Source organism: Salarias fasciatus, chromosome 20 (genome assembly GCF_902148845.1).
Source record: "Salarias fasciatus chromosome 20, fSalaFa1.1, whole genome shotgun sequence".
NCBI lineage: Eukaryota > Metazoa > Chordata > Actinopteri > Blenniiformes > Blenniidae > Salarias > Salarias fasciatus.
This window is the reverse complement of record NC_043764.1, coordinates 17,335,389-17,359,746: the sequence shown is the minus strand read 5'-3', so window position 1 is coordinate 17,359,746 and position 24,358 is coordinate 17,335,389. Positions and strand designations below refer to the sequence as shown.

Below are 24,358 nucleotides of genomic sequence, written 5' to 3'. Positions count from 1 at the left end.
AGTTACGCACTATAGCTTTAATGTAACAAACATTGATATGATTTATACTTTTTATCCAATTTACAATTTTTTACGTCACTTGGCTCAAAAATGTTTAATATCTGTGCCTGAAATGTTTACAAGCTGTTAATGATTGTAGTTTTTCTTAATTGTTATTCTGTCTTTTTTGTTCTCATGCACAGTTACCTCCACCTTAATGTGTGTACCACTCACCTGTCACCTCCATCATTCAGGGCAGTGTCACAGCTAAACACTTTGAATATCATTAATCTGCTCCTGCGTTTTAAACAACTCTGACTCATAAGCCACAGTGACGCTCTGTGATCAAGTGTGTGCAGGAGGACAGTCATGTGACTCTTCTTCAGGCTCAGATAAACAGGCTGATTTCCCGTTGGCAGCCTCTCTGGTGCACTCCAGTACTGCACCTTATGCATCAACAGTCGTTTTTCCGTTTCTCTGTGGATCAAATGAAGAAAGGGGGAAAACAAAAACTTCCCCAAAAGTTCTTTCCAATGGCCATTGTAGAATTGGTTTCAATTTTTTCCTCCTAACTTTTCAAACGCATCTGGACCGAGAGCCGGCAACATTCTTGAGATGCTGATCTGATGCCTTCGATCCTTACTACATGTTCAAAAGTGAGAAAGCCAAAGGTGACGGTCCACCCTGGAACAACCCATCTCTGGAAACAAGGTTAGTAAAAAGTCACTTTTACAGACTTGTGTTTAAGTGATGGCGTCTCTTAAATGCCACTTTCCTGATAATCAAATTATGAATGTAATTTTGTTTGTGATTTCTTTCCTTTGAAATGACTTTGTTTTAAATGATGCTGTCTGCATGCTTCTGGACTCTGGAAGGAGACTAAGATACCATGAGAAATCCCACATCTGCTGCACAGGGAGAACATGCACACACACTCTTTCTGTAACGCCAGACAGCTCACCATTGTTTTTCACTGTCTGCTATTAATAACGAGACAAAAGTCTGCTCAGCGCAGCCTGTTTAGGATCCCGAGGATTCAGTTATTTTCAGCAGATGTGAGATGTCCTTGGATGTCCCACTCCTGTGTGGGGAGGGTTTGTGCGTCGACAGCATGTATTTTTTTTTGTCATTCCTGATCAATTCAAACAGCCCAGGATAACATGTGTGTGCCACAAATTAAATTTAAATATACTGATACCATTCCATCGGAATTATAGGAGTGAATCATCAGGCTTATACCCACACAGTGCTGACAGCTCAGCTCATGCTTCACAGTAATCCTACAAACACAACAATGTGCGAAGTGTGAAGACAAAACCTCCCGCAAGAGGGATGATATTGCAAGGAAGACAGAAATTGCTTTAAAAAGTGGCAAGTTATCAGTAAAACTTCCTTTATTTAAAGGAGCGATGAGTACATTTCATAACATTACTTAAAATACAAACATTACTTAAAATACACACAAAAACAAACCTCAACCTGAGAAAAGGTGATTTGCTGATGGTCGTTTTGCTTTTGAATGGGCGTCAGGATGTCTGTTCATTCATTGCATGCTTGGATTATATGATCTTGATTTGAGTCACAAAAGGAAAAAAAAACACCAATTGCATGTTTGCATTCTTGTTAAGCTAAGGGTAGAAATAAAACCTTTTGGAATAGCTTAATAAAACACAAAAGTCCCCAAACACTTTCATTCTGTTGTCATGATCCACAACAGGGACTGGTTTTTTGAGGATGGCTTGTTTTTGTTTTGCTTTTTTTTTACGGTTGTCTGTCTCTTGAAAATGAAAATATGACAGATGGTTTTGAGAGCAGTTTCACAGATCATTTGGTTGACCTTATGGAGTTCATCCTGCTGACATCCTCACTGACAAATTCACAACATTTCGGCAGCAAATGACAAACCTGATCTCTTCTGCTGGTATTAGATGAAATTCCAGCTCACATTTTTTTGACCTTTTATGACATAAACCCCTACCATTCCCCCCCAAAAAAACTGATTAACTTCAATACATTTATTTACCAAAGATAAGAAAACAAAATGTTTCAAGAGATAAAATAAAGTTTTAATTCAGTTAGCTTTGCAACATGCAGGGGTGAATATTGGTGTGATTTTCATTTGTTAGGTTTTCTATCTGTGATGCAATGATAAAATCTAATTCCAAAAAGATTTAAACATCGAGGAGGCAGGACAAAAGAATAAGAGCAGCAGAGCAGGCACTGTGTTTGATCAAGAAAAAGAAAAAGTAGATTTCAGACGAGCCCTCTGTGGCCTTAATCTCCAAGATTAGGGTCTCAGAAAAGTCACTTCAATACGTGCATGTGGATATTTATAAGTGCACGTCTGTTTGTTTGGGGGTTTTTTTTGTAAAAGATTGGAAGTGCTCCTATGTTTTTGCATATACAAAAAAAAAAAAAAGTTTGAATGGGTCTGTGATCAGAGCGCAAACCCACATGTGAAGCAGCAGCAGACGGACAGAAAGGGGAGGGGGAAACGAGAGAGGGAGGAGGAGGAGGAGGGAGAGGAGGAGGGAGGGACGTGCCCACGGGTTAATAGCTAAAGCCGCTTGGCCCAGATGAAGATGGCTCTCAGGCCTTCTGCCAATCAAAACCCGGCCAACAGCCCACTCTCACTGACAGGGCCAGGCAGCGGTGCGTTGGGACACACACGTCCATGATATGTGTGGCTGTCAGTTTGTACAGCAGGTCATCGACCGTGGAGGTAAAACACAGCACTGCAGGCAGAAGTGCTCATTGTGGGATACTGGCAATATGCATCCACTTTTTACCATTGCCATTCATTTATAAGATAACATGTCACCCAGCTTACATGCTTAAAATAACACAAAATATTTGACAATAAACAAAATAACAAAAAAAAAACATCAACATAAAAATGAAGATTTCTTTGGGGATGGGAGAAACCTAAGAGATACACGTTGTCTACGATGCATGTTTAATATGTCTGGGAATGCAAAGCTATGCAGTGTTTATGATTTTATTATAATTTTTCTTGTTGTTAACTTTAACAATGATGTAAAGTTAACAAAACCATGAAAAACATTAGTTCACCAGATGTAAATAAAACAAATAAATGTTTATAGTAAGCCAATGTAGACACGTTTTTTTGATCTTAACTGAAGTGTGTGTATAGCTTCTTTTTCAGTCAGCATGTCAAAATATTAGAAGAAGAATTTGGTTCCACTCCATCATACCGTTGTGCTTGGTCTCATGCCCAACAACCACGAGACATCATACAGAGAAGAGGTGGACAACCTGGCGTCCTGGAGCCTAGAAAACCACCTCCAGCTGAACATCAGCAAGACCAAGAAGTTTGCTGTGAGCGTCAACAGGGAGCGAGGCCCTGTCATCTCTGTCAACATCAGCAGTACTGCGGTGGAGATAGTGAGCAGCTAGTACCTGGTTGTTCACATCTCAGAGGACTTTTCCTGGAATACCCACGTTACGGCAACGTCTCTACCATCTGAGACGGCTGACGAAATTCCAGGTGTCTCCACGCATCCTGAGGACTTTCTGCTCTGCTGCTGTGGAAAGTGTTCTGACACAGAACATCACTTCCTGGTTCGGGAACAGCACTACATCAAATCTCTGCAGGGGATGGTCATAGCAGCTGAGGGACATTTACTGCAGGAGAACCAGGACCAGTACCCTCAGGACCCTCAGAGATCTGAAGGCAGACCCGGTAATTTACGTGAGGATGTCGACGTAGCGTGCCTACGTTAGCGCGCTTATTGTTGTTGTTTTTGGACACAGCGTGAGATTTCCTTTGTCGGGATGACCCAGCATTGGCAAGACGGCGAGACCAGAGAGCTGCTCTTGATCCGTGGGGAAGAGGAGATTCGTCTACAGGTAACGAGAACTGAGCTCCGCTGCACTGTTTACCTCGCTGTGCTCCGTCTCGCTGATGATGTCATCAACCTGGGACACCATCGGCGCAGGAAAACGCAGCCATGCAGCTCGCCTGCAGGCGATTAGACCCGGGTCTGCAGGCAGTGGCAAAGGAGTCAAATGCCGACTGTTGGCGGGTCGATCCATGTTTCTACCTGCTAGTTTCAGTGGGAAAGGGGTATAAGAGTGGACTTCATAATGAATTCAGTCACAAAGTGTACCGATGGCAAACCCACGCTCACGTCTCCTCAGCTGGATTTTACAGGCGGCCATGAAAAAAAACTATCACCTCTGTAACAGCAGATGGTTTTCAAAAAAATTCCCCTAAAACACTCTGTATACTAATCATCAATTACAACCAAGACATAGACCGAGACTCCATAGTGTGTGTGGAGGAGCTTTAAACAGCTTAAAGAAAAAAAACTAATTTCCTTTTGAGTATGATCAATGACTGCACCCTGCACTGAGGGACATATGGCCCAGCATGGGCTCACCTACAAACCAGTGCTGCAGATCAGATGGAAGACCGGGTTTATTTGGTGTGAGTGAGTGAGTGAGCCAGTGTAAATGAAGTTGTAAAACACTGAGACCATAAAGGTGTTCATGAGGAATAGAAGCCAAGTTTATTGAGCATTTACAAGAAACACTCTCAGAGGTGTTGCTCGGTTAAGTTACTTGTGACAACATACAACACAATACAGTACAATACACTAGATTGTAGCCTCAGGCAAATTCCTTTTGGGTGGGTGCAAGTGTGGAACATAACAGCTCATCTTGTCCTAATGAAGCAAAGAAGAAAATGATGCACACACACGTATGTGTACATTATAAGACAGCACATGTAGAGTGGAGCGCAGACCAAATCAGACCGTTACAGTGATGCTTTGAAGTGTATCTATAAAGAAATCCATATAAAATATGACACCTAAGAAAACGTGAAAACTACGAAGGAAAAAGAACAAAACAAAAACTGAGATCATACTGTAGGTGGTTTAATTCTCTCTCTCTCTCTCTCTCTCTCTCTCTCTCTCTCTCTCTCTCTCTCTCTCTCTCTCTCTCTCTCTCTCTCTCTCTCTCTTTGTCTCTCTCTGTGTCAAAGGTCAAAGTGTCCTTGGACGAGACAGGACAAGGCGAAGCACCTCCATCACCACTGGTGTGTGAATGTCTTTGTGAATGAGTCAATGAGGTGTAAAATGTTAATCTAAAAAAAATGTTTTCAAGATAAATAAAAACTCAATCACTTTCTTCAAAACCCAACATTCTTTTGCACAAATTCCCTAAATACAGCAGCACCTGTTGTGTGGCATAGTTAACCTTTAAAGTGGGGAAGTGATCATTACTCCCGCATTTATTTTAGCTTTTTTCAGAACTCACACTGATCAGTTAACGAGAGTTGTAGGAGTAAATAGGAGCAATAAAAACTCAGATCATTGCTTGTAGAATTCTGGCATGTATGAGAGACCGAGTTCAAGAATGTGTGAAAGTTCTACAAAACATGGGATTTGAAGAATGTGCATGAGTATTAGAATGCCTGCGAGATCCAGAATGCTGCGCTGTGAGTGTCTCTGTTCTAGAGTTTGTGAGAGGAGAGTGTGTGTCTGTCCCAGGATGTGCAAGAGTTCTGGAGCGTAGTGTGTGTGAATGTGTTTGAGTTCCGGAATGTGTGAGTCCTGAGAATGTCTTGAAAAATGCTTATTGAGACACCGTTGGGATCGAACGGTAAAATTCTCAGTATTTAAAAGAGTGTCCTTCAAAGGGTTAATGTACATTAACGTCTTTCACTGTCATGTCACATCGTTGGGCGTTTAAACATCAGTGGATTCTTCTCAAGAGATGTGAGTGAACTGACTTGGATTGTCAAAGAAGCTTCTGTTCTGCCTTTTTGTGTGGAAAAAAAATGTTTGCTGTGCATTTTCTGTGATCATTTGATGTAAAAATCACAACGGAGGTGAACGAATGCACGTATTAATATACGGGAGGGGCCTGAGCGAACAGCGGTGGTATTTTTGTCAGTGAGGATTGCGTCTCTCTGCACATCTGCTGGACCGCAAAGACCATCTAACCAGAGACGGGGACAGTTCACTGTGACATAATGTCAAGCAAACAAATGTTAATGGTCTGCAGGGGGGGTGGAAAAGCTTGCACCCTCCCCTCTCTTTTCATCTATTAAATGCCAGTTGTGTTTTTGCCCATTTTATCTTTATCACTCGGCAGTTGGTGCGGATTAGCGATGCTCTTTAAACTTTGGTATCGGATGTGATTCACTGCTCGTATGAGAATGTTTTATCCATACGTCACCAGCAGTTCGCTCCCGATTCCTGTTTTCTTCATCTTTTTCTCTGAATTGCCTCATTTTTGGCCATTTCCTCTTCTCCTTCAGTCTAATCAACAAACTCAATCCAGTCTCTTATGTCTCACTTCTTTTTTTTGTCAGAGTTGTTTTCCATTGCTCCTGGATGCTGCTTTCATTTCCACGTGTTTTACTGGAGCTCAAAGTATTTTTAGTGGCCTCCAGGGTCCGGTATTCGAAAACCATTTAAAGTGCATTTGTAGTCAGTAAAGATATGTAAGTTAGGAAATGAATAAACCTGAGAGTTAAACCCAAACTCCCAGTGCACATGCACTTATTTCTTTGTCCAACTATGAAGTAAAGAGGAAACTAAATGTCTTTTAGAATGTTGTATCAGCTGAGAGCTTATTTTTCTTTTTAAAATTTGGATGGTTAAAAAACAAAACAAAACAAAAAAAACAGCTCAGGGGCTCCATTCTGTCCCACACACTCCATCAGACCAAAAGTCTGTTGCGTGTGTGTGTGTGTGTGTGGTGACAGTGAGAGGCTTGCATCTTAAGTTCAGAGAGTTATTCAAGAGCAGCCTGCAGCTCTCCCACAGATAATGGGCCGCGGCCACACGGGAAAATATAAAAGCGAGATTCAGGATGGGGGGAAATATAACAAAAGAAGGATGAATGCACAGTAATGAAATGGAATCTCGTCTTCCATCTGAAAAGAACATCAAAGGAGATGCTTAATCTCAGGAGGCTGTACTCTGTCATCTGACGTGCATCCCCTGTGTCTCTCAATCCCTCTCCATCCATCCATCCATCCATCCATCCATCCCTCTCTCATGATGAGATGGATGATGATGACCGTGCGTGAGGGGAGAGCAGGAGGGAGGGAGGAGGAGAGAGATAATACCTTCTGAATACATGATGAATATAGCCATCAGGCTTAAACTGACTGGGGGGCGAGTGGCGCGCTGAGACTGCGAGCGTGCATGTGAGTGACACCGAGCGCCAGCATCAACTCTCCCCTGCAGCCGCTTTCAGTCTCTCCATCCTCCTGCTGAAGAGAGACCGAGGCAGCAGACAAGTAAACCAGACTTCGAAATTTATCTTTCTCTTGTTTTTTTTTTTTATATATATATAATCTAAGCAACCAGTGTTAGGAGGGAAAACAAGAGCACATCTTCTATCTGACTCCAGACCAGCAGGAGCTTTTTTTTTCTTTTTTCTTTTTTTTTTCTCCTCAGCATCAGGATCAAGAGTGGAACTCAGCCCGAGGAGGAGCGGGGATGCTCAACAACATGACGGACTGCGAGGAGGGAGAGGGGGGACCCAACAGTCAGGGTGAGTGACAGAACTCCTCGGTGCATCGCTGAGGCAGCGTGAGCATGGCGTCTGAAAGTGGGCTCGCACATGAGGAACATCCGGAGAACAGATCATATCAGCTCAGGGAGGTGGAGATGGGAGGAAAGTCCTGCTTCTCTTTCTTTTTTCTTTTTTTTTAATCTTTTGAGAAAAAGCAGGAACAACACACAAACTTTAATTTGATTTATTTTTGTCAACGTTACAGCTTCCTCATGAGCTGCAAAGAGGGACACAGGACAGGGTTTTATCTAATATATTGATTCTTAAACGAACCATTCTCAGAAAGAAAAGGGAGCAAGAACAACGGTATCTGCTGTGGAATCACGATGGGCCTTCTGCAGACACCGAGCCCCTCTCGCAGGTGTTAGCTCCTCCTGTTACCGAACCGGTCATTAGAAAACTAGCAAACACAACACTGCATGTAACAGCAACACACACACACACACACACACACACACACACACACACACACACACACACACGAAAAAAAGATGTTCAGCGTGTTTCCACAGTGAAACACGGAGCATGTGCTCCAGTCGAGAAACCATCTGCTCCGCCGCAGCCACGCTTGAGTTTCACAAACTTCCACTTTCTCGGATGCGAATCTCCATCTGCTGAACAAGTTCAGACGTTCTCACTCGACTGATTTACAACCGCTCATTAAAAAAAATAGCTGTTGTGGTGAAAGATTCACTGGTTGGATCATTTAGCACTTAAGAAGGCTGTCGAATTAAACGAGAGGTTTGACGGAGTGGTTTCCTGCAGGCTTTGAGTCTTCATTCCTGCCTCTGCTGTGCCTGTCACAGGAGGATTTGTAGTCTTAAATAATGGTGAAATTGTGTCTTTGCGGAGATATTCAGGCTCAATATGTATACAAACACGTCGTTTCTGATATATCCATTCCTCCAGTCTTGTCTTGTCCAGGTCAGGTCAATCTCTGAGTGAAGACTGTCCAGCCTGGACAGGTTTCCGGCACGTCACAGGGCAAAAACAGACAGACAGAGAGCATAAACTCACATTCATGCTTCCATGGTCATCAATTAACCTGAAATTAAACCCCAACATGCAGACAGCCTGGCCTTGCCTGGCAGTTTTCGTTGCTTCTTTCAATGATGATTTCAGATGGTTGGATCCACTGATTTTGTTGAATTATTATTTCTTTTAATTTCAAACAAACATGTTTATGTACTATCAAATTCATCACCATTTGTTTTTCTCATCAGTCGTTTGCAGCCTTTGTGCGGCGTGATTTTTTTCTTTTGGTGTTTATGTGCACAACGTACCTGAGGTGAATTCACCAGCGCATGACAGAAGACAAATTCCAGCTGTAATCAAGTAGATTTTTCCTAGTAAAATGAAATGTTGTGCATGAGTTTTATTAAAGTCAACAGTCAAACAGCCCTCACTGAACACAGTCACTTCAAGCGGCAGAATAATTTGACTGAATCTGCTCTGTTTGAGTTGTTTTTCATGAGTGAACGTGCGCTGTCATACCTGCCAGAATGGGATCTGCTGTCGGCTTATGCAATGAAGTCTAGTGTGGGTTTAGAGGAGAAACTCTTTGATCGCCCTGTTTTATTGTGAGAACCACATGGCTGACCTGGTCCTCCACTCAAGGCTGGCTGTTAGAAAGGATTACTGCGGTAAATTGGATTACAAGGGCAGTTACTTTATATTGAGTGTAAAGTCTCTTGGCAGTGATCCTGTTTCGTTCTCAAAGCGCTGTTGATCAACTCAGGCACTTGATTAGACAAATTCACATCTTCTCACACTGGGCTCAAACAGCAGAGTGTTGTTACACATGTGGTGCTGTGAAGGTTTAGTCCCTCCGCTTCTGAATGAAATCACATCAGCATCTATCATGCTGACGCATATTGTCATCGACTGTTGATGTGGCGCTGGGTTGGCCTGTTGCAGGGTTTCTTAGGCATGTAGAAAAAGTGAGTCCAACAAATAGAAATGGGCTGTTTGAGTTTAATCCTGATCAGATTATTTATTATGCAATCCTGGGGAAAACAAACTTTCATTTAAAAAAAATTGTATGTTAAAAACCAATTAAAATACACATTTTCATAATGTATTGAATGTAATGTGAAGAATTAAACTGTAAAGTGTGATTGCGCCACAGGAGACAGTCGCTGGTCCGATATAAAGACTTATCTCTATTATCAAAGTTAAAGCCTCCTAGTTACACTTTGTAAATAGTTTGTGGATTTGATTTATTTACCACTTGAATAGTCTCAGCCTGCTCTATGTTACACACTTGTGATGCAGACTTCAGGGTTAGATCAGTCAAGATGTCGTCAAAACAACCCACAAACACAAAATCTTTCCCACCACCAATATTTACAGCTATTGGAAATGTGCTGACACAAAAAAAAAAAAAGACTGTGGTCTGCAGCGAACGTGTGAACTGTGGTTAAACAACTGCTTTACTGTGTGTGTTCAATTGGGGCCTACAGTAAATCAAGCAATAAAAAAAAAAAAAAGATATTCTTTCACCATTCTTGTTCTTCACCTGGGATCACTGAAGTAAGAAAATATTGTGAGTGTTGGTCTTCCCCCTGCTGAGAGCTGCCACTCAGCACAGGAACCACCAACACATTTTAACTGCGCTCAACATCTGTGGGAAAACTGTCGATTCTTTAGGGAATTCACTTCTTTCATTTTGCCTTAAAGTCGCTGCCAAAATCAGCTCGGTGTAAAATAAAGCCGCCTTTTGATATTTTCTCATTACAAGTTACAAGAAAGGCTTCCACGAAAGGTGAAGCAGGAGACGACCGTAGAATTGCTTTAATGGCGCCATCTGGAATGAAGAAAACTTGATGAACACGCAGGCCTAATGAAGCAGACATTGAATTTTCCAATGTATTTATTGCTTTGCATTTTGTAGACAACATGTGGGGCCGAAGTATCCAGACACTCGACGCCCCCCGTTGCAATTTTAACACCTCCCTTTATTCTCGGCAGGTTTCTCCGGATATTACAGTGTGTCTCTGAGAACTTGGTGCTCAGTCAATCTGTGGAGCAGGTCAGGCGTTGTTGTTGGGTTAGGACATCTGGAGATGGGGATCATGGTGAATGCGCATATATATGTAAGCACGTGTGTGCATTCATGCATGAATATGAACAGAAAGTAACTTGATTTGAGTCAGAGAAAAATATTTTATAAAGAATAAATAAAAACAATGAATTTTAAAAAAATCATTAGTCTGACTGGTCTTTATATAAAACTCATATTTGACCAGAACTGGAGGAAACAGAACACAAACAGGGAACATGGCTCCAAGAAGTAAATGGACTAATTTAAAGGACTGAGAAAGAAAAGCAGACATGCTGGAATTTTTCTGTTTGTGATTGTTTAAAAAAAATCTAAAGCTAAAGCTAAAAAAAACTAAGGGTTGAAGTAACGACAAAGAATTCACTGCATTCATAGTGGCATCATGTTCATTTGTGTTTCCAGTTTGAACATTTGCATGTGCTCCACATGCAGTTTTTCATTTGTGTCCTTCTATCTCTGCTCAGTCCATATAAGCGCTGGGGGCAGATGGTCAGGAATTGCCCTCTCAGGGGTATTTAGACTGAGATTAAACCTTGGTTAGAGGTGTGTGCACATGCATGCACACACAGACAATGTGCAGTTAAAGCAAAAGCACTCTGCATGAAAGAATGGTGCTTTTGGCTGCATTCCTCTTTTGCAAAAAGCCCAGAGCAGGCATGAGAAATGTCCTGTTATTTTATGGGCAGACTTCCTGCTTTTATTTAATTTTGCTGAGAAATATATGGAGACAATTTTTCACTACTAAAATAATGTCGTTTTATCTACTTTATTCAACCAAATGTACGCTACCTCAAATAAAATTTGTGACAATTAGTGTCATGAAAATCTTCAGCTATTTATCAAACCCGGTATGATTCAAGAGGGAAACATGTCCAGATGCAATTCACACAAGCAAATGTCCAACAAATTTTAGAGAGCTCCTGCTTATTGGATGACAGTGTGATGCAGAGACAGCCTCCTTAGATCAGTCACAGTTAGTGGAAGAAACCACGTCCCACAGTGCTGTTTTATCGAAATTGCTGTTTGTTCGGCCAACCTGCTCCTGCTGTGGCTGTTCGGTGCATCACTGACTCCAAATAACCGCTTTCTTTTTTTGGACAGACATGAAGGCAGTGTATCTCGGATTGTTTCTGGCTGAAGCTTGGAGCCCGTCAGGCTTCCATTCACTTTACACTACACGGCCCGTCTCCTTCGCTCATTAACCTTCTGAGACCCAGCACATGCTGAAAAAGTTCAAAAGCCAAGTGACAGTTCTACACAGACACACATGCCTCTCGTCATCCACGGCTTGTAAAGATATTTGTATGAAGTTGATCGTTTTATTAAGCTCCCAGTGAGGACCGTGTGCTGTTGAGGCCTTTGGGCTCAGCGGTGTTCATTTACATTGACGGGCAGCGGCATCTGGTCCACTTTTCTTTTTTTTTTTTTCACATGTGTGAGAACAGCCATAAAGGCAAACAAGCATGTATGCAAATGTTTTTGTTCTTTAAGTCTCAGATAATTATTTATTTCTTTTAATTAATGTTCGATGAAAAGTATAATTGAAGCCTGGTGTAAGTTAACTAATAAGTGGCACGTGAACCTGTCTGTTAATTGAGCCTTTTCCAAAGCTGCCTTTTATGTGATTTGACACATTTGACTGTTTAATATATCGAAAAACTGTATTTTAAAATCAGCAGTTATTAGAAACAGAGACCAGTTCATCCGTCTGAAGGCTGTTGGCGTTGGTGAAGGGACAAACTTTTTTGTTTACTTGGTTTGTTTGTTTTTTTGTGTGATAATTTCAACTAAAGTTGATTCTTAAGACTAGAGATTTGTTCATGAATGATGAAAGTTCAAAATTCAAGGCAAGTGTCTTCATTAAAGAAAAATCTTTATATTAATTGTATTGATATTTATATATTTAACAAGTCATGGTTCAGTACTTGTGGTTATTAATAAATCAAAGTGCAACCATTCAAAGAATACATTTTTTACTTGTTTTTTCTGTTCATGACAAATGTCCGCTGTCGTCTGTTGCGCCCTGCGAGTGTGCGGACACGTTAGTCCTGCTTTAATTTTTGTCATTTGGGGATTTAGTGAGCTGTCCGGTGCTGATGTTTCACTGCGATGCTATGTTGTCTGCTGCACATCTACCTTCTGTCCTCGGTAACGTAACCGCGGCTCGATGGGAGGACTTAATCTGCTTGCCAGATGTTGTTAGCTCATCCACTGGTGTTTGACTCCGAATCAATTTGTCTGATTGCCCATACGTTAATGCGAAGTGTTGCTATAATTCCTCCGCAGGAGAGTGGCCAAGATTCACACTCTGCCCACGACAGGAGAGTTTCACACTCAGGTGTTTTCAGATCGATCGTCACTCCACTGAATGCAGATGTTTCCTGAATGCTGTGACATGAAGGCTAATGGCCACACACCGTAATATTCAGTGATAATGATGGTAATAAGGAGGAATTTATCAGAGGGGATAAGTTCTTGAGTGTTTAGCATGTTTACAGTCATCAACCTTTTTCTTAAAGAATGTCGTCTCACAAGGTATCTCACTCATATTTTCCACCGTGTTGGATGATTTTTGTTTGCTTGTTTGTTTGTTTTATTTCACAGTGTTGCCCATATGACTGAAGCCTGTTTTAATCTCACTGGTTAACTTTCCAGTTTATGTTTCTTTCCTCTCTTGTAACAAGGATCACAGATAATGCACGTAAATGTACATGTGGCATTATCTCACTGCTGAGGGGCAGGCTGCATTATGTAAAGCTCGTCTCTCTTAATGCCATAGAAGGGATTTTAGTGTTTGTGTTGCGTCCTTGTAATTTCACTGATGTGTTTTCCACTGGCATGTAGCTTTAAATGAGCTGCTTCCAAACACAAAACACACACTGGGCATTTGTCTACAGAGTTTATTAACGCTGACTGAGACGGGTGTCTGAACGCTGAACAGTCAGTTCAGCTGTTTAGTCTTGATCTTCTGATGCTGAACTATAATTTGGAAAAAGTGACAAGCTAAGAGTGATGAAGCTGGATTATAAATCTTCACATCTTGTCTGCACCAATATTTGGATTGATCCTTTTAATGTACATTTGTGATCAGTTTTATCTGAGAATAAGAACACAAGCAGCGCCTCGACTCTTCTGTCGTTTTACTGGATTAATCTCACTGACCTTCTATAGATGTCATAACATGGCAGCATCGTTGTACACATGCTGCTGCATGTAAGGCTGCCTTCCCTTTGTAAAAAGGCTGTTACTTTTACATATATCGATCAGCATAAGGTGCAGATCTCAGGAGACAAAAATCGGATGATTTTATTGCTATCAACTCTGAATTTATGCATGATCAGGAAGAGACGATAAGGAGTTTATGTCGACCAGTTGTGCTTTACGATTTACTCTCCTTTTTTTTTTCAGACATTGCATAACAGACAACACTCAAAGCAATCCCAGTGCTGTTGACATGGACTCTGATCGGTTCCTATTCAGAGCCACACTCCATCTTCCTGTTTCATTCTGATGTGGCCGATTAATCTGATCCGACTGAAGTCTCTATTTGACACACTTTTAGTTTGTTTCCCTATTGTCAGTGTCACCACACCTGAAATAGAGATGAAATGCTTTATGTTTACGTTCACCTTCACATCATTACTGCTGTCTCCTAAACCATTTTGGGTAACTTACAGCTACTGCAGTATTTTCGCTCAGACACTGCCTGCATACTTGATGAAAGATGACGAAAAAAGGATTTTCAAATGTGATCAATATACTAACTACTGTTATGTATTCTGGACTGATGCAAAATATTCAACTTTTGTGTCGTGTCTCACACTGAGATCCCTTTAAAAAAAGTCAACAGTGAAATCAGATGCCTGATTTTCGGATTTTAGAAATTAAGAAATATCAACTTTACAAAGAAATATTCACACAGCTTAAAAAAGTTTTTTTATTGACCATCTTCAAAACAGAAGTTAAGCGTATTTACAAGTCCATTCACACAAAATAAATTCCTGTGCTCTGCTGATTTTTGACCTCGACTCGTATGGAGAATAACTGGAGAAAACAGAGAGAAGGAAACAGTGATAGAGCTCTTCTCTAATCCTCCTACTGATCTGAACATCTCTCCCACCAAGTCATCTTAGATTGGTGATTATGAAATACAGCGCAGTTTAATCCGACTTTTGCCCTCCCCAGCTCAGCTCACAGCGGTCCAGTCCCAGCTCCCAGTCCCCTCATTCTCCGTAAAGTTACTCTATAGAAACTGTGAGCTCCTCCATCACTTTAGGTATTTGGGTATTAAATTATTATTTAGCTCAAACCTATGTGAAATGTACAAAAAAAGAACATGTAAAAATCACTTGCAAAATACCATTATGGTTGATTTAATTCATTTTCCTGCTCCTGCCTCTCACCATTGTTTCTGCTCTGTTGAATCATACTTTGAATATCATAAGTCATTTTTAAATTTTTTATTAAATATATTAAATATTAAAATATTAAATTTTCAGACGACACAGTTCTGGTTTCTCTACTGTCACGAAAGGAGGGAAATCATGGTCCTGCTTTAGGCCATTTTGTAAAGTGGTGCGAGGAAAATTACCTTGACTTAAATGTTTTAAAAACTAAGGATATGGTCATTGATTTTAGACGGACTTCCTCCCACAGTGTCAGTGTCATCCATGGAGAAAACGTGGAAATTGTCAATAGTTATAAATATCTGGGCACGGTGATGGATGACAAATTAAGATTTGACATGAACACTGAGCACATTGTCAAACGTGGGCAGCAGCGTACCTACTTGTTAAGAAGGTTGAACTCTTTTAATGTGAACAAAACTCTTTTAAATAATTTTTACTGCTCGTTTATTGAGAGTTTACTCACATTTTCTTTTATCTGTTGGTTTCAATCCTTGTCTGTGAGGGACAAAAACAAACTGCAGAACATTGTCAAGACCTGCTCTAAAATCACAGGTGTTAAACTGAGGGACTTGCATTCTCTGTGGGAGCAGCAGGTGCTGAGTAAAGCACACAGCATCTTGGCTCAGCCTCTTCATCCTCTGACTCCAGAGTTTATCTTGATGCCTTCTGGACGCCGGTATTTTGCTCCAGCTAGGAAAACTAACCGTTTTTCAAACTCTTTTGTGCCTTCTGCAATCAAATTATTGAATTCCAGCTCCTAAATTGTTATTGTATTGCTTGTTTTAATATTGTTCAACCTGAGTTCCACTTGTGGTTAAACTGAACTGTCTCATGTTGTATTTACATGTGAAACGACTCGAGATGTGCTGCAAACAAATTGCCCTTTGGGATCAATAAAGTTTTCTGAATCTGAATCTGAATCTGAATTTCTCCATGAATTGATTTTTCATTGCGTTTTAACTTGACTCATCATCATGCAGTTCCCCCTTGTGGCCACAGGTGGCACTATTTGCAGAACAGATTTTGTTTGTGAAGAACTTCACTATTAAAGAGTGCATCTTAAATTTGTTGAATCAGGTCAACTGGACTTGATCGTAGGTTTTGGAAGAAGTTAAGTGGAACAACATGAGCTGAAGACGCTTTGGATAAGAGATCAAAGAACGCCCAAGACATTTGACTGCATCATTCCCAGACAACTGAGAACATGAAGATAGGTTTATGATTCCCAACAATCCTCAACTTTATCATCGTTTATCAAATAGAATTTAGGTAAACTACGATAAACTTTAGAATTTATGACCCCTCGAGCATTTCTATTTATGCTGAAGCCAAAGTTCAAGCAGTAAAGTTTTTACCTGCAGATATACTTTTGTAAGCTGATGATGAGGAACAGGCCCATCATTGAAAATTCTTTTTAAAACTGGAGCAACAATCCCATTTTTAATGGCACTTTGCAGAGGCCTTTAAACCTGGAAAATCTATCTGATGATAATGATCAGATCCTTTCTTTGGCTGTCATGCTTCCTCTAATGGCTCTGCGCTCCTGTGTGCACCTATCCATTACATGCCCCGTCTCTCCCTTCTCCACAAGCTGCACAGCAGGAGCACAGCCGCACCAGAAAGGGAGAAGAATGGGAGATAATGAGGTGATGGGAAAGTGTGTGATTAGGATCGCTACCCCTCATCAAGCATAATGTGCTGCTTTAAAAGAAAAGATTCTAAGAGAGATCTCTCGACTGATACGAGTCGTCAAGCATTTCGTGGTTTAACCTTTGATTTTTTTTCTTTATTCAGTTAAAAAAATAGGACGAAGGGACGTCTCAAATTACATTAGTTTTGGAGATTGTTTCACAGAGAAGCATCTGGAGGTGACATAAAGTAAAGGAAATGTTTCACGTGTTGTGTAGTGTTCATTTTTCAGACGACTTTTAACATTTGAACAGTATCTATAATTTCTCCTCATTACGGTCTTCAAACTGGCTTGTAGGTTGTTTAAAACGTCACAGATGATGTTGAGCGATGGCGTTGTCTTTCTAATCATTGAATAAACACTTCCTGATTCTGTTTCAGAACATCAACAATCTAAATGTCTGAATTTTGAAAATAATTTTAAAAAGTGATTGGCAATGTCGCTCATTAGAATCCAAAATCGCACTCTGCCTCGTCGTCTCTTTGACGTTGGCATTTTTGCCGAAGTGTGTTTTCTTATTTTTCAATATGCCAGTTGAAACGATATCTTTAAGCTAAGCTGGTGTATTACAATAGTTACGAAGCGTTTTCACAAGACAGTCAGTGCCATTAAACAAGGGAAAATTAATTTTTGCTTTTGTACTCATGTTATGGTGCAGTTCGGAGGCTCAGGAGCAGACAGCACGGGCAGACGGAGATGAAGTTATTAGAGCTGGTTCTATTTAAGATCCAGCAGTCGGAGTATCCAGGCGGCGGGCCCAGAGGCAGCAGAATCGAGGCGGTCTGAAGCCAGGTTCGTAGGCAGTCCAGGGTCAGGTCCAGGTATCAGTCCGGTGCAGGCGGGCGGCTGGTGAGGCTGGAAGCGGCTGGACGAGATGGCGAGCAGGGTGGTCTTGTCGGTAGCCGCTGAGGTAAACGCTGAGCTCTGATTTTCACCGGTAATCGAAGCACGTTCGCAAGTGTGGGAGCAGCAGAGGTGTAAATTGATTTCAGAGCAGCCTGAGTACTTTTCAACACATGGAAATGCTCGAACATGTCTCCCCCTCTTTGTGTCATCAGAACATCTGCTGACAGGCTGATGACAGCGAGGTGAGACCGGAAAGCAGTCATACAGCGCGCAGGCCTAATCTGAAGGAATCTGCATGCTCTCACGTAACCGACTAATTTTTAAAGCATTTTTTTTTAACCCTTTGTTATCGTAAAACAAACCTGCAGCGCTTCATGTCTTTCACCACCATACTTACACAACCAGTCTGACTGCAGGTCAGCTGAGGCCTTCGCCATTACCTCCTCTCCCCTTCCTCTACATCTCTTTCACCACTTAAACTCTCTAACCAAAATTCTGCTGGATGATTTTCAGATGCTAGCGAGTGTTGATACAATGTTTTTTCTACTTTGTTGCAGTTTTGGCAAAGTGTAAAGTGTTGGATGTACTAGTGTGCTGAGGGAATACGCTGTATTTAACAGCCCCTCTTATTTTACAGACTTATATAAGAAGATTCTGAAAAATGCCTGAATGTTTGACATATTTTCACGTTTATACCACACGGCGGTTTGGCTGTTTGCGTTCCCACCTCTCTGCTATATGTCAGTGTTTCAGTTCTGTTGGAGCGAATCCTGTGTGGAGTTTGCATGTTCTCCTCTCAGCATGCATGGGTTTTGTCAAATTATTTTGCATTCATCTCTATGAGCACATATTGGTCTTGTATTTCTATTTTTCTATTCTTCCATAAACGGCTTAAGGTCAGACTTTCATGCTAAATAAAAGACATTTGTTGCAGAAATCTGACAGATATAGTTTTCCTCAGTCATTGGCAGACATCCAGAACCTTGTTAATTCCAATTATTCATGTCTTTCTGCATCAACCACTGAGCATTGTCTTGATATGTAACTTCACAGAATGACACTTTACTGATGTTGCTGACTTTCAGGTCTGCTTCGTTTTAACCAGATTCTTCTGTTTCTCTTTTTCTGTGTATTCGTAGCTTAAATATTTCTGCAAGGTCATAAAACTGAGAGCAAAACGTATTTAGATTTTTTGTGTCAAATCATCCTACAGTAAAGACAGTTATTTACATGTGCAGTTGTATTTTATGCTACATGAAATCAAATTTGCCACATGGAGAAAAAGGATCAGAATGACAAAATGCAGCTGAACTTAATGCACATTCATTGTCCTCAGTCGTTAAGATTTGACGTTAATGTAAAATCCTCTTTTCACCTCCCGAGTAGTGTGAAGCTTTCCAAACCTTCAGACAACATGTGTGAAAAGAGCGAAGAGACGGGTTTAAATTAAACAAATGACTTCATGGAATTAGCTGTAATTCCTCATTTACCGCAGGTGCGTGCATGCGTGCGCGCGTGTGTGTGTGTGTGTGTGTTTTTGATGTAATTGTGACGTTACTGTCAGCCTCACATGCAGAAGTTAATTTCTGCCTTGCTCTGCGGCCTCCAGCAGCTGCTGGATAATCCCCCTGAGCCTGCGTCCCATTAAGCTTTTAAAAGCCGGTATAAACTGTTCATTTTTTTAATAGCCATGTCACATCAAGGGTACAAATCTGCACCGCACATCGTCTCTCATCTGCACGCCGCGGTCGGTTCTCAGCTTGGCTCAATAAAAACATGTGAGGAGCGTCGCTCTGAGCTAATCACCTCTTATCGATATATCTCGAATGTCCTTTGGAAGAAAGATTGTTTGAAGCTGTGGGACATTTACATGTTCTGTGAACTCAACAAGTTGAACAAGCTGCTAACAAAACACTTTAGGAAACTCAACCTTCAAATCTGGAGGCGATCACTGAATGGTTAAACAATTAATGTTATCATGTTATCTTGTGTTCTTCACAGTACGGGCAGTACCAGATCATAGAGATGAGGGATTAAATCCCTCTGCTACGCTGAGGACATTCAGGTTAAGGTTCACTCTTTCACGCAACTTTTGATTTTTCAAAGAAGAGAAGACGATCACACTTTCCATTTTAATATCCCAGAAACAAAAATGTTCTCTGAGACTTTACAGATCTTGAGGCATCGTAACTATTTAGGATCTTGATCAGTTTGTTTGAGGACAGGAGTTGACAGTTTGTGACTCCAGTTTCCCTTTTTTTGGGGCTGTAGATGTCAAATATTGACACAGAAATTTGTCGGTTGACAGTTATTAATGAGTTCTGGTTGCTTGTTACTTCTAGCGGAGTTACTTCATTGGTAAGAATTACTTGTGTTGCATTCGATTGTCACAGATTTGCCGTCTCATTGAGTATAGAGCAGTTTTCCAGCAGTGCTGCTGTGAAGCAGCTCAGCTTTGCAGTCAAATAACTGAATCCATCCACTGGGAGAAGCTTGGGCTTCAGAGTCTTGCTCAAGGACGCTGTGGACAGGGGAGAGATGGAAAATCCAACCTGCGACTTCCGGATTAGACACTACCACTCTATCCCCTGAGTCAAAAGAGAACAAGAAAACATGAGAAAACAGAATTTTCTGTTGTTATCGCAGTGAGAAATTTAAAGAACGCTGGAAGCTGAAGTGTTTTGTAGTGGGCGGCCTGGTCGGTCTGGGTGCCTGGGCCTCACGGAGCTGTCAGACCTGCCGAGGGTCACAGAATGTGGTGCGTGGTCCCGTGGAGCATTCCTCAGGGTCATTTCCCTCCCAGTCCACCAGCTACTGCAGTCCTCCGCCACGTCTCCACACACTCAGAGCCGCCCGGCGGGGCAGGCGGGACGGTGGAGGGGGTCTGGAAACAGGCCGTTACTGACCCTCTGAAACAGGTTTGACTGGAGAGACGTGGAAAATGAGCTGCTCTCTCACGGAGGCAGACGACCTGAGCTCCATGGCAGCGGAGAGGATCCAAGGAACTGGTGTGGCAGTTTTTTTGGAGTCCGTTTTCTCGACATTAAGTGGCATTACGCACCGTTTCAGTTTGCCCCTTGTCCCAAAGCATCAAAGACCACAGCAGAAGTTAATGGAGAACGTGTGAGTCCCCTAAATGAACTCCACCCGTTTTCACTTAAGCAGTTTGTAGCCTGCTGGCTTCTTCTGTTTGAGGCCCTGTTTGCTTTTTTAGCATGCTTATTTAACTTCAGGATTTCTGTGACCGTTTTCCATCCCGGACCACGTCAGGCAGCACTGCAGAGCCACGGCGCCAAAAAACACTCTTTCGGTGCCGCAGTAACGCAAAAATCCAATGCAGCTAATCCAATGCTCATGGTCAAACAGAAGCGTTGACATGACCTGAAGTAAAGTCAAATAAAGTAAAAAGAAACATAAATGTTACTCACAGGACAGACTTTATAAACCAGGATCACACACAGGGCTTCACAAACAAACAGAATTACACCGAATATTACTGCCGCTCCATCGTTCAGTGGTCAGGTAGGACAATGAAATCTGCTCACATCCACGAAGGCCTCCTGTCCCCTAAAGCTGTAGGAGTTATTCTATGTAGGACAGTTTTTACTGTAATCTCTCAGTCGATGATTCTTCTGCGTTGTGTAATCAAACAGAAACGGTCTCCGCTTTGATTTTTTTTTTTTTTTTTTGTCTTACTATAAAGACTACTCAGATTACAAGTGGTTTAGTATTTTAAAGCGCCACAGATAGACAACAGTATAGTTTTACAGCTTCACTTTTACAATCGACTTCAAATGATTCCTCCTGTTAGTGTCTGGCTTCCTCTTTGGGCTCAGAGAATTCTTCAGATGAAGCAGCAGGTCCTTCACAGCCCTCAGCCGCTGCATCAGCTTCCCTGCTCTAATAACAAATTTTCTTTTCATGATCTCTTGGTGAGGTGACTGCAGTCTGTAATCTTCCCTGCGTTGCGTTGTAATGACATTCACCACATGATAAGACTCACAGGAGTTAGACTATTCTTATTGTTGTCTTGTATTGTATTGAGAAGCGCGATGATCACCAGATGTGAGATTTGTTTTGAACAGTAAATGACCTCCTGCTGAACTCAGCCCGTCGAGGGGAACGTGAGCGATGTTCCCCATCAGCATGACTGTATGTTGACAGTGTACTATATCACAGTCTGATTCTCTTTGTTTTTTTAGAGCGAGCAGTTCCTTCCAAACGGTAAGAGATCACTTCCTTTGGCTAAGAAAGGAAGGTTTATTACGGAAACCGCTGGATATGGAGGTAATTGTGTCAGTGGCGCGGCTTCAGCTACAACCACATCTTTATGGTCCGGCCGAAAAGAAGTCCTCCTGCGGGAACGGATCTTAGAGTTGAATTTCATGACCGAAGTTTCAAGCAGAAGGATTTGCTCTGCTGAGGCCTCACAGGGAGCACAGCTCCATCCCCTCTGGGTCAAAGGATTTATGAAGAGACTGTTAAAGATCGACATGGGCAGTATCATACCTGAGCAGGATTATTTTGCAGACAGACAGCAAAACCTCGTAAAATCTCTAATCTTGATATATTATGTCTGCACAAATGTGAATCTCTCTGTACAGTGTCTTCAGGCATAAGAGGAATTATGTACTGCAGCATTAAGCACTTTTTTTTTCTTCTTTTTCAGAGAAAAACAAGAGTTCAGTGTGTGAGAGCATGTTCAGTTCAGCCCTCACAGCTTTACATGTTTGCAACACTAACTGACAGCGTTAGGGCTTCATTATTTCAGTTTGATCTCAGTGTGCCATTTCACTGACATGCTACTGAGCAAATCACCGTCTCCGCAAGTTCATGTTGCTCCCCAATGCTTCATTGATAGAGTTTTTCAAAATGTTTGAATTGTTTCAAACCCCAATGGTCTGACAACGCTTCTTTTCAAAAATTCTCAAAATATCTCAAGTCATTTTTCCATAAATAAATGGGTGGAGCATTTATTGTTTAAAAGATGTCAGTCAAAACTCTTTGCACAGCAGGGATTTTTTTTTGTAACACTGACACACAGCTCATGCTTCATCTGTCCATCTTCTCTGTCATCTTACTGAATTGACTTTCCTCAAGCCCAGCTGACTGTGACTGAAGGCGGGATTCACTCTGGGAAGGTCACTGACCCATCGCCAAGAAAACACAGACATTCAGGCTCACTCACGTTTAAGGTGTTGGGGTCGCCAGTTAATTCCATATGCATGTTTTTGAATGAGAGAGGAAAATGGAGGGTCCACGGATGCAGAGAGAGAGCAGGAAAACTTCACACAAACCCTCAGACTCTTATCTTTAGATGAGAGTACACACACACTCACACTCAGATTCATGCTATTTCATGGCATGATGTTTGTTAACATGCATGTAGAAACACCTCCTATAATCAAGACTTGAAATGAAAAGCTAAATATGAATCAAATTTTACTTGATATGATTCATTTGCGCATCAAGAACATTTTGTGTGACTGTCAGCACTGCATAATAAGGTTAAAAGACACACACTCGGAGGCTGTCTCTCTGCTGCTCCTCTCTAAAATCACTGACAGATGATTTTCCTGTTGCAGCCATCAGAAGGACTCAAAGCCTGACTTTCTGGTCCCTCGCACTCTAACCTCAAGGCAAAAGTGATTTTCCACAGTTTTGATCAAACATCAACAGGTTGATTGTCCATTTATCCGTTGATCAAACATCAGCCTTTTGTGTACAGTCTGTCCTCCATCTGCCTGTGAGGCTTTCTCTGGTTGTGAACCCATCGTCTCTGTTTTCCCTGTGACGGGCAGCATCCCATCCACAGCATACCCTAGTTTTGCTTACAGCATGAGTTCTGAAACTGTGGAGCAGAATGACCCCTGACCTCGTAGCGATTAAGCCATTCTCGCCCCCAACAGACTGTCAAAACTTGTTGATTTTCCTCTAAAGCCCAGTAGTGATTTATAGTAGAAGTTTAGGTAACACTTTACTTGAAGCCCCCCTGCATAACACATTATAAGTACATTCATAAAGCATTATAATGCCATTATAACACGTGTAGCTATAGTTATAAACATTCATAGATGATTACAATGCCAGGACCTAACCCTAACCCTAACCCTAATCCTATGCTGTATAGTGCTGTATAGTGAGTTATAAAGCATTGTGATCATGTATTAGTGTTTATAACTACTTATAATGTGTTATGCAGGGGGGCTTCAAGTAAAGTGTTACCGAAGTTTGAACAGAGATCTCTCTGAGAAACGTTTGTCTGCTTGAACACTAATTTATAATGTTTTCAAAAGTCATCACATTATTTAGTAAATTCTGCATGACTCACTATTTTCACACTTCAATCCTGTAATTCTGTTGTTTTCCTCTTTGTAGAAATCACATGTTCCTCGTAGCACACAGTCAACATCAACAGCCTAGAACTTAAGCCAGTTCTCTCCTCTGAAGTGCTTCTGCCAGAAAATATTCTAAACAGAATCAACAGTTATTCTGTCAGATTCGTTTCGTGTACTCTTAAACCCTCAGTAGTCTTTGTGAATGCTTCCTGCGTCCTCAGTTGCCTATTAACAAACTGATCTTTAATCTTTGTAGAGGCAGAAGACATTTGATCTGACCTTCAAATGAAAATGTTTACATAATACGACATGATAAATGTTAAGAAAAATGTGCAATCATGCAGATAAAAACAACATATTGTCGAGGATAACAACCCTGAGCTCATAAGTTCTGCGATGAGGCCAAAGTGATGGATCAGGAAATGAGTTTGAGAGAGCCCTGGGACCTCTGACCCCCGCCGGGTGGTTACGCTTCAGG

At 41.5% G+C, this 24,358-nt stretch overlaps 1 protein-coding gene across 2 annotated transcripts in view; it reads left to right on the top strand.

The window, feature by feature from the left end:
* The first annotated feature begins 7,409 nt into the window (after window positions 1–7,409).
* The window catches only part of LOC115407620 (solute carrier family 12 member 5-like), a 29,755-nt gene continuing 12,806 nt past the window's right edge, over window positions 7,410–24,358 (top strand). Inside the window, exons 1-2 of one of the 2 annotated variants that reach the window (XM_030118033.1) lie at window positions 11,056–11,060; window positions 17,292–17,294. Coding sequence is in view for 1 of the 2 variants with exons in the window: in XM_030118032.1 (XP_029973892.1) it covers window positions 7,461–7,515 (55 nt within the window). In the remaining variant the exon portion in view is untranslated. Of the gene's footprint in view, window positions 7,516–11,055; window positions 11,061–17,291; window positions 17,295–24,358 lie in introns of those variants that run through there. The other variant, XM_030118032.1, reaches the window with a different exon arrangement.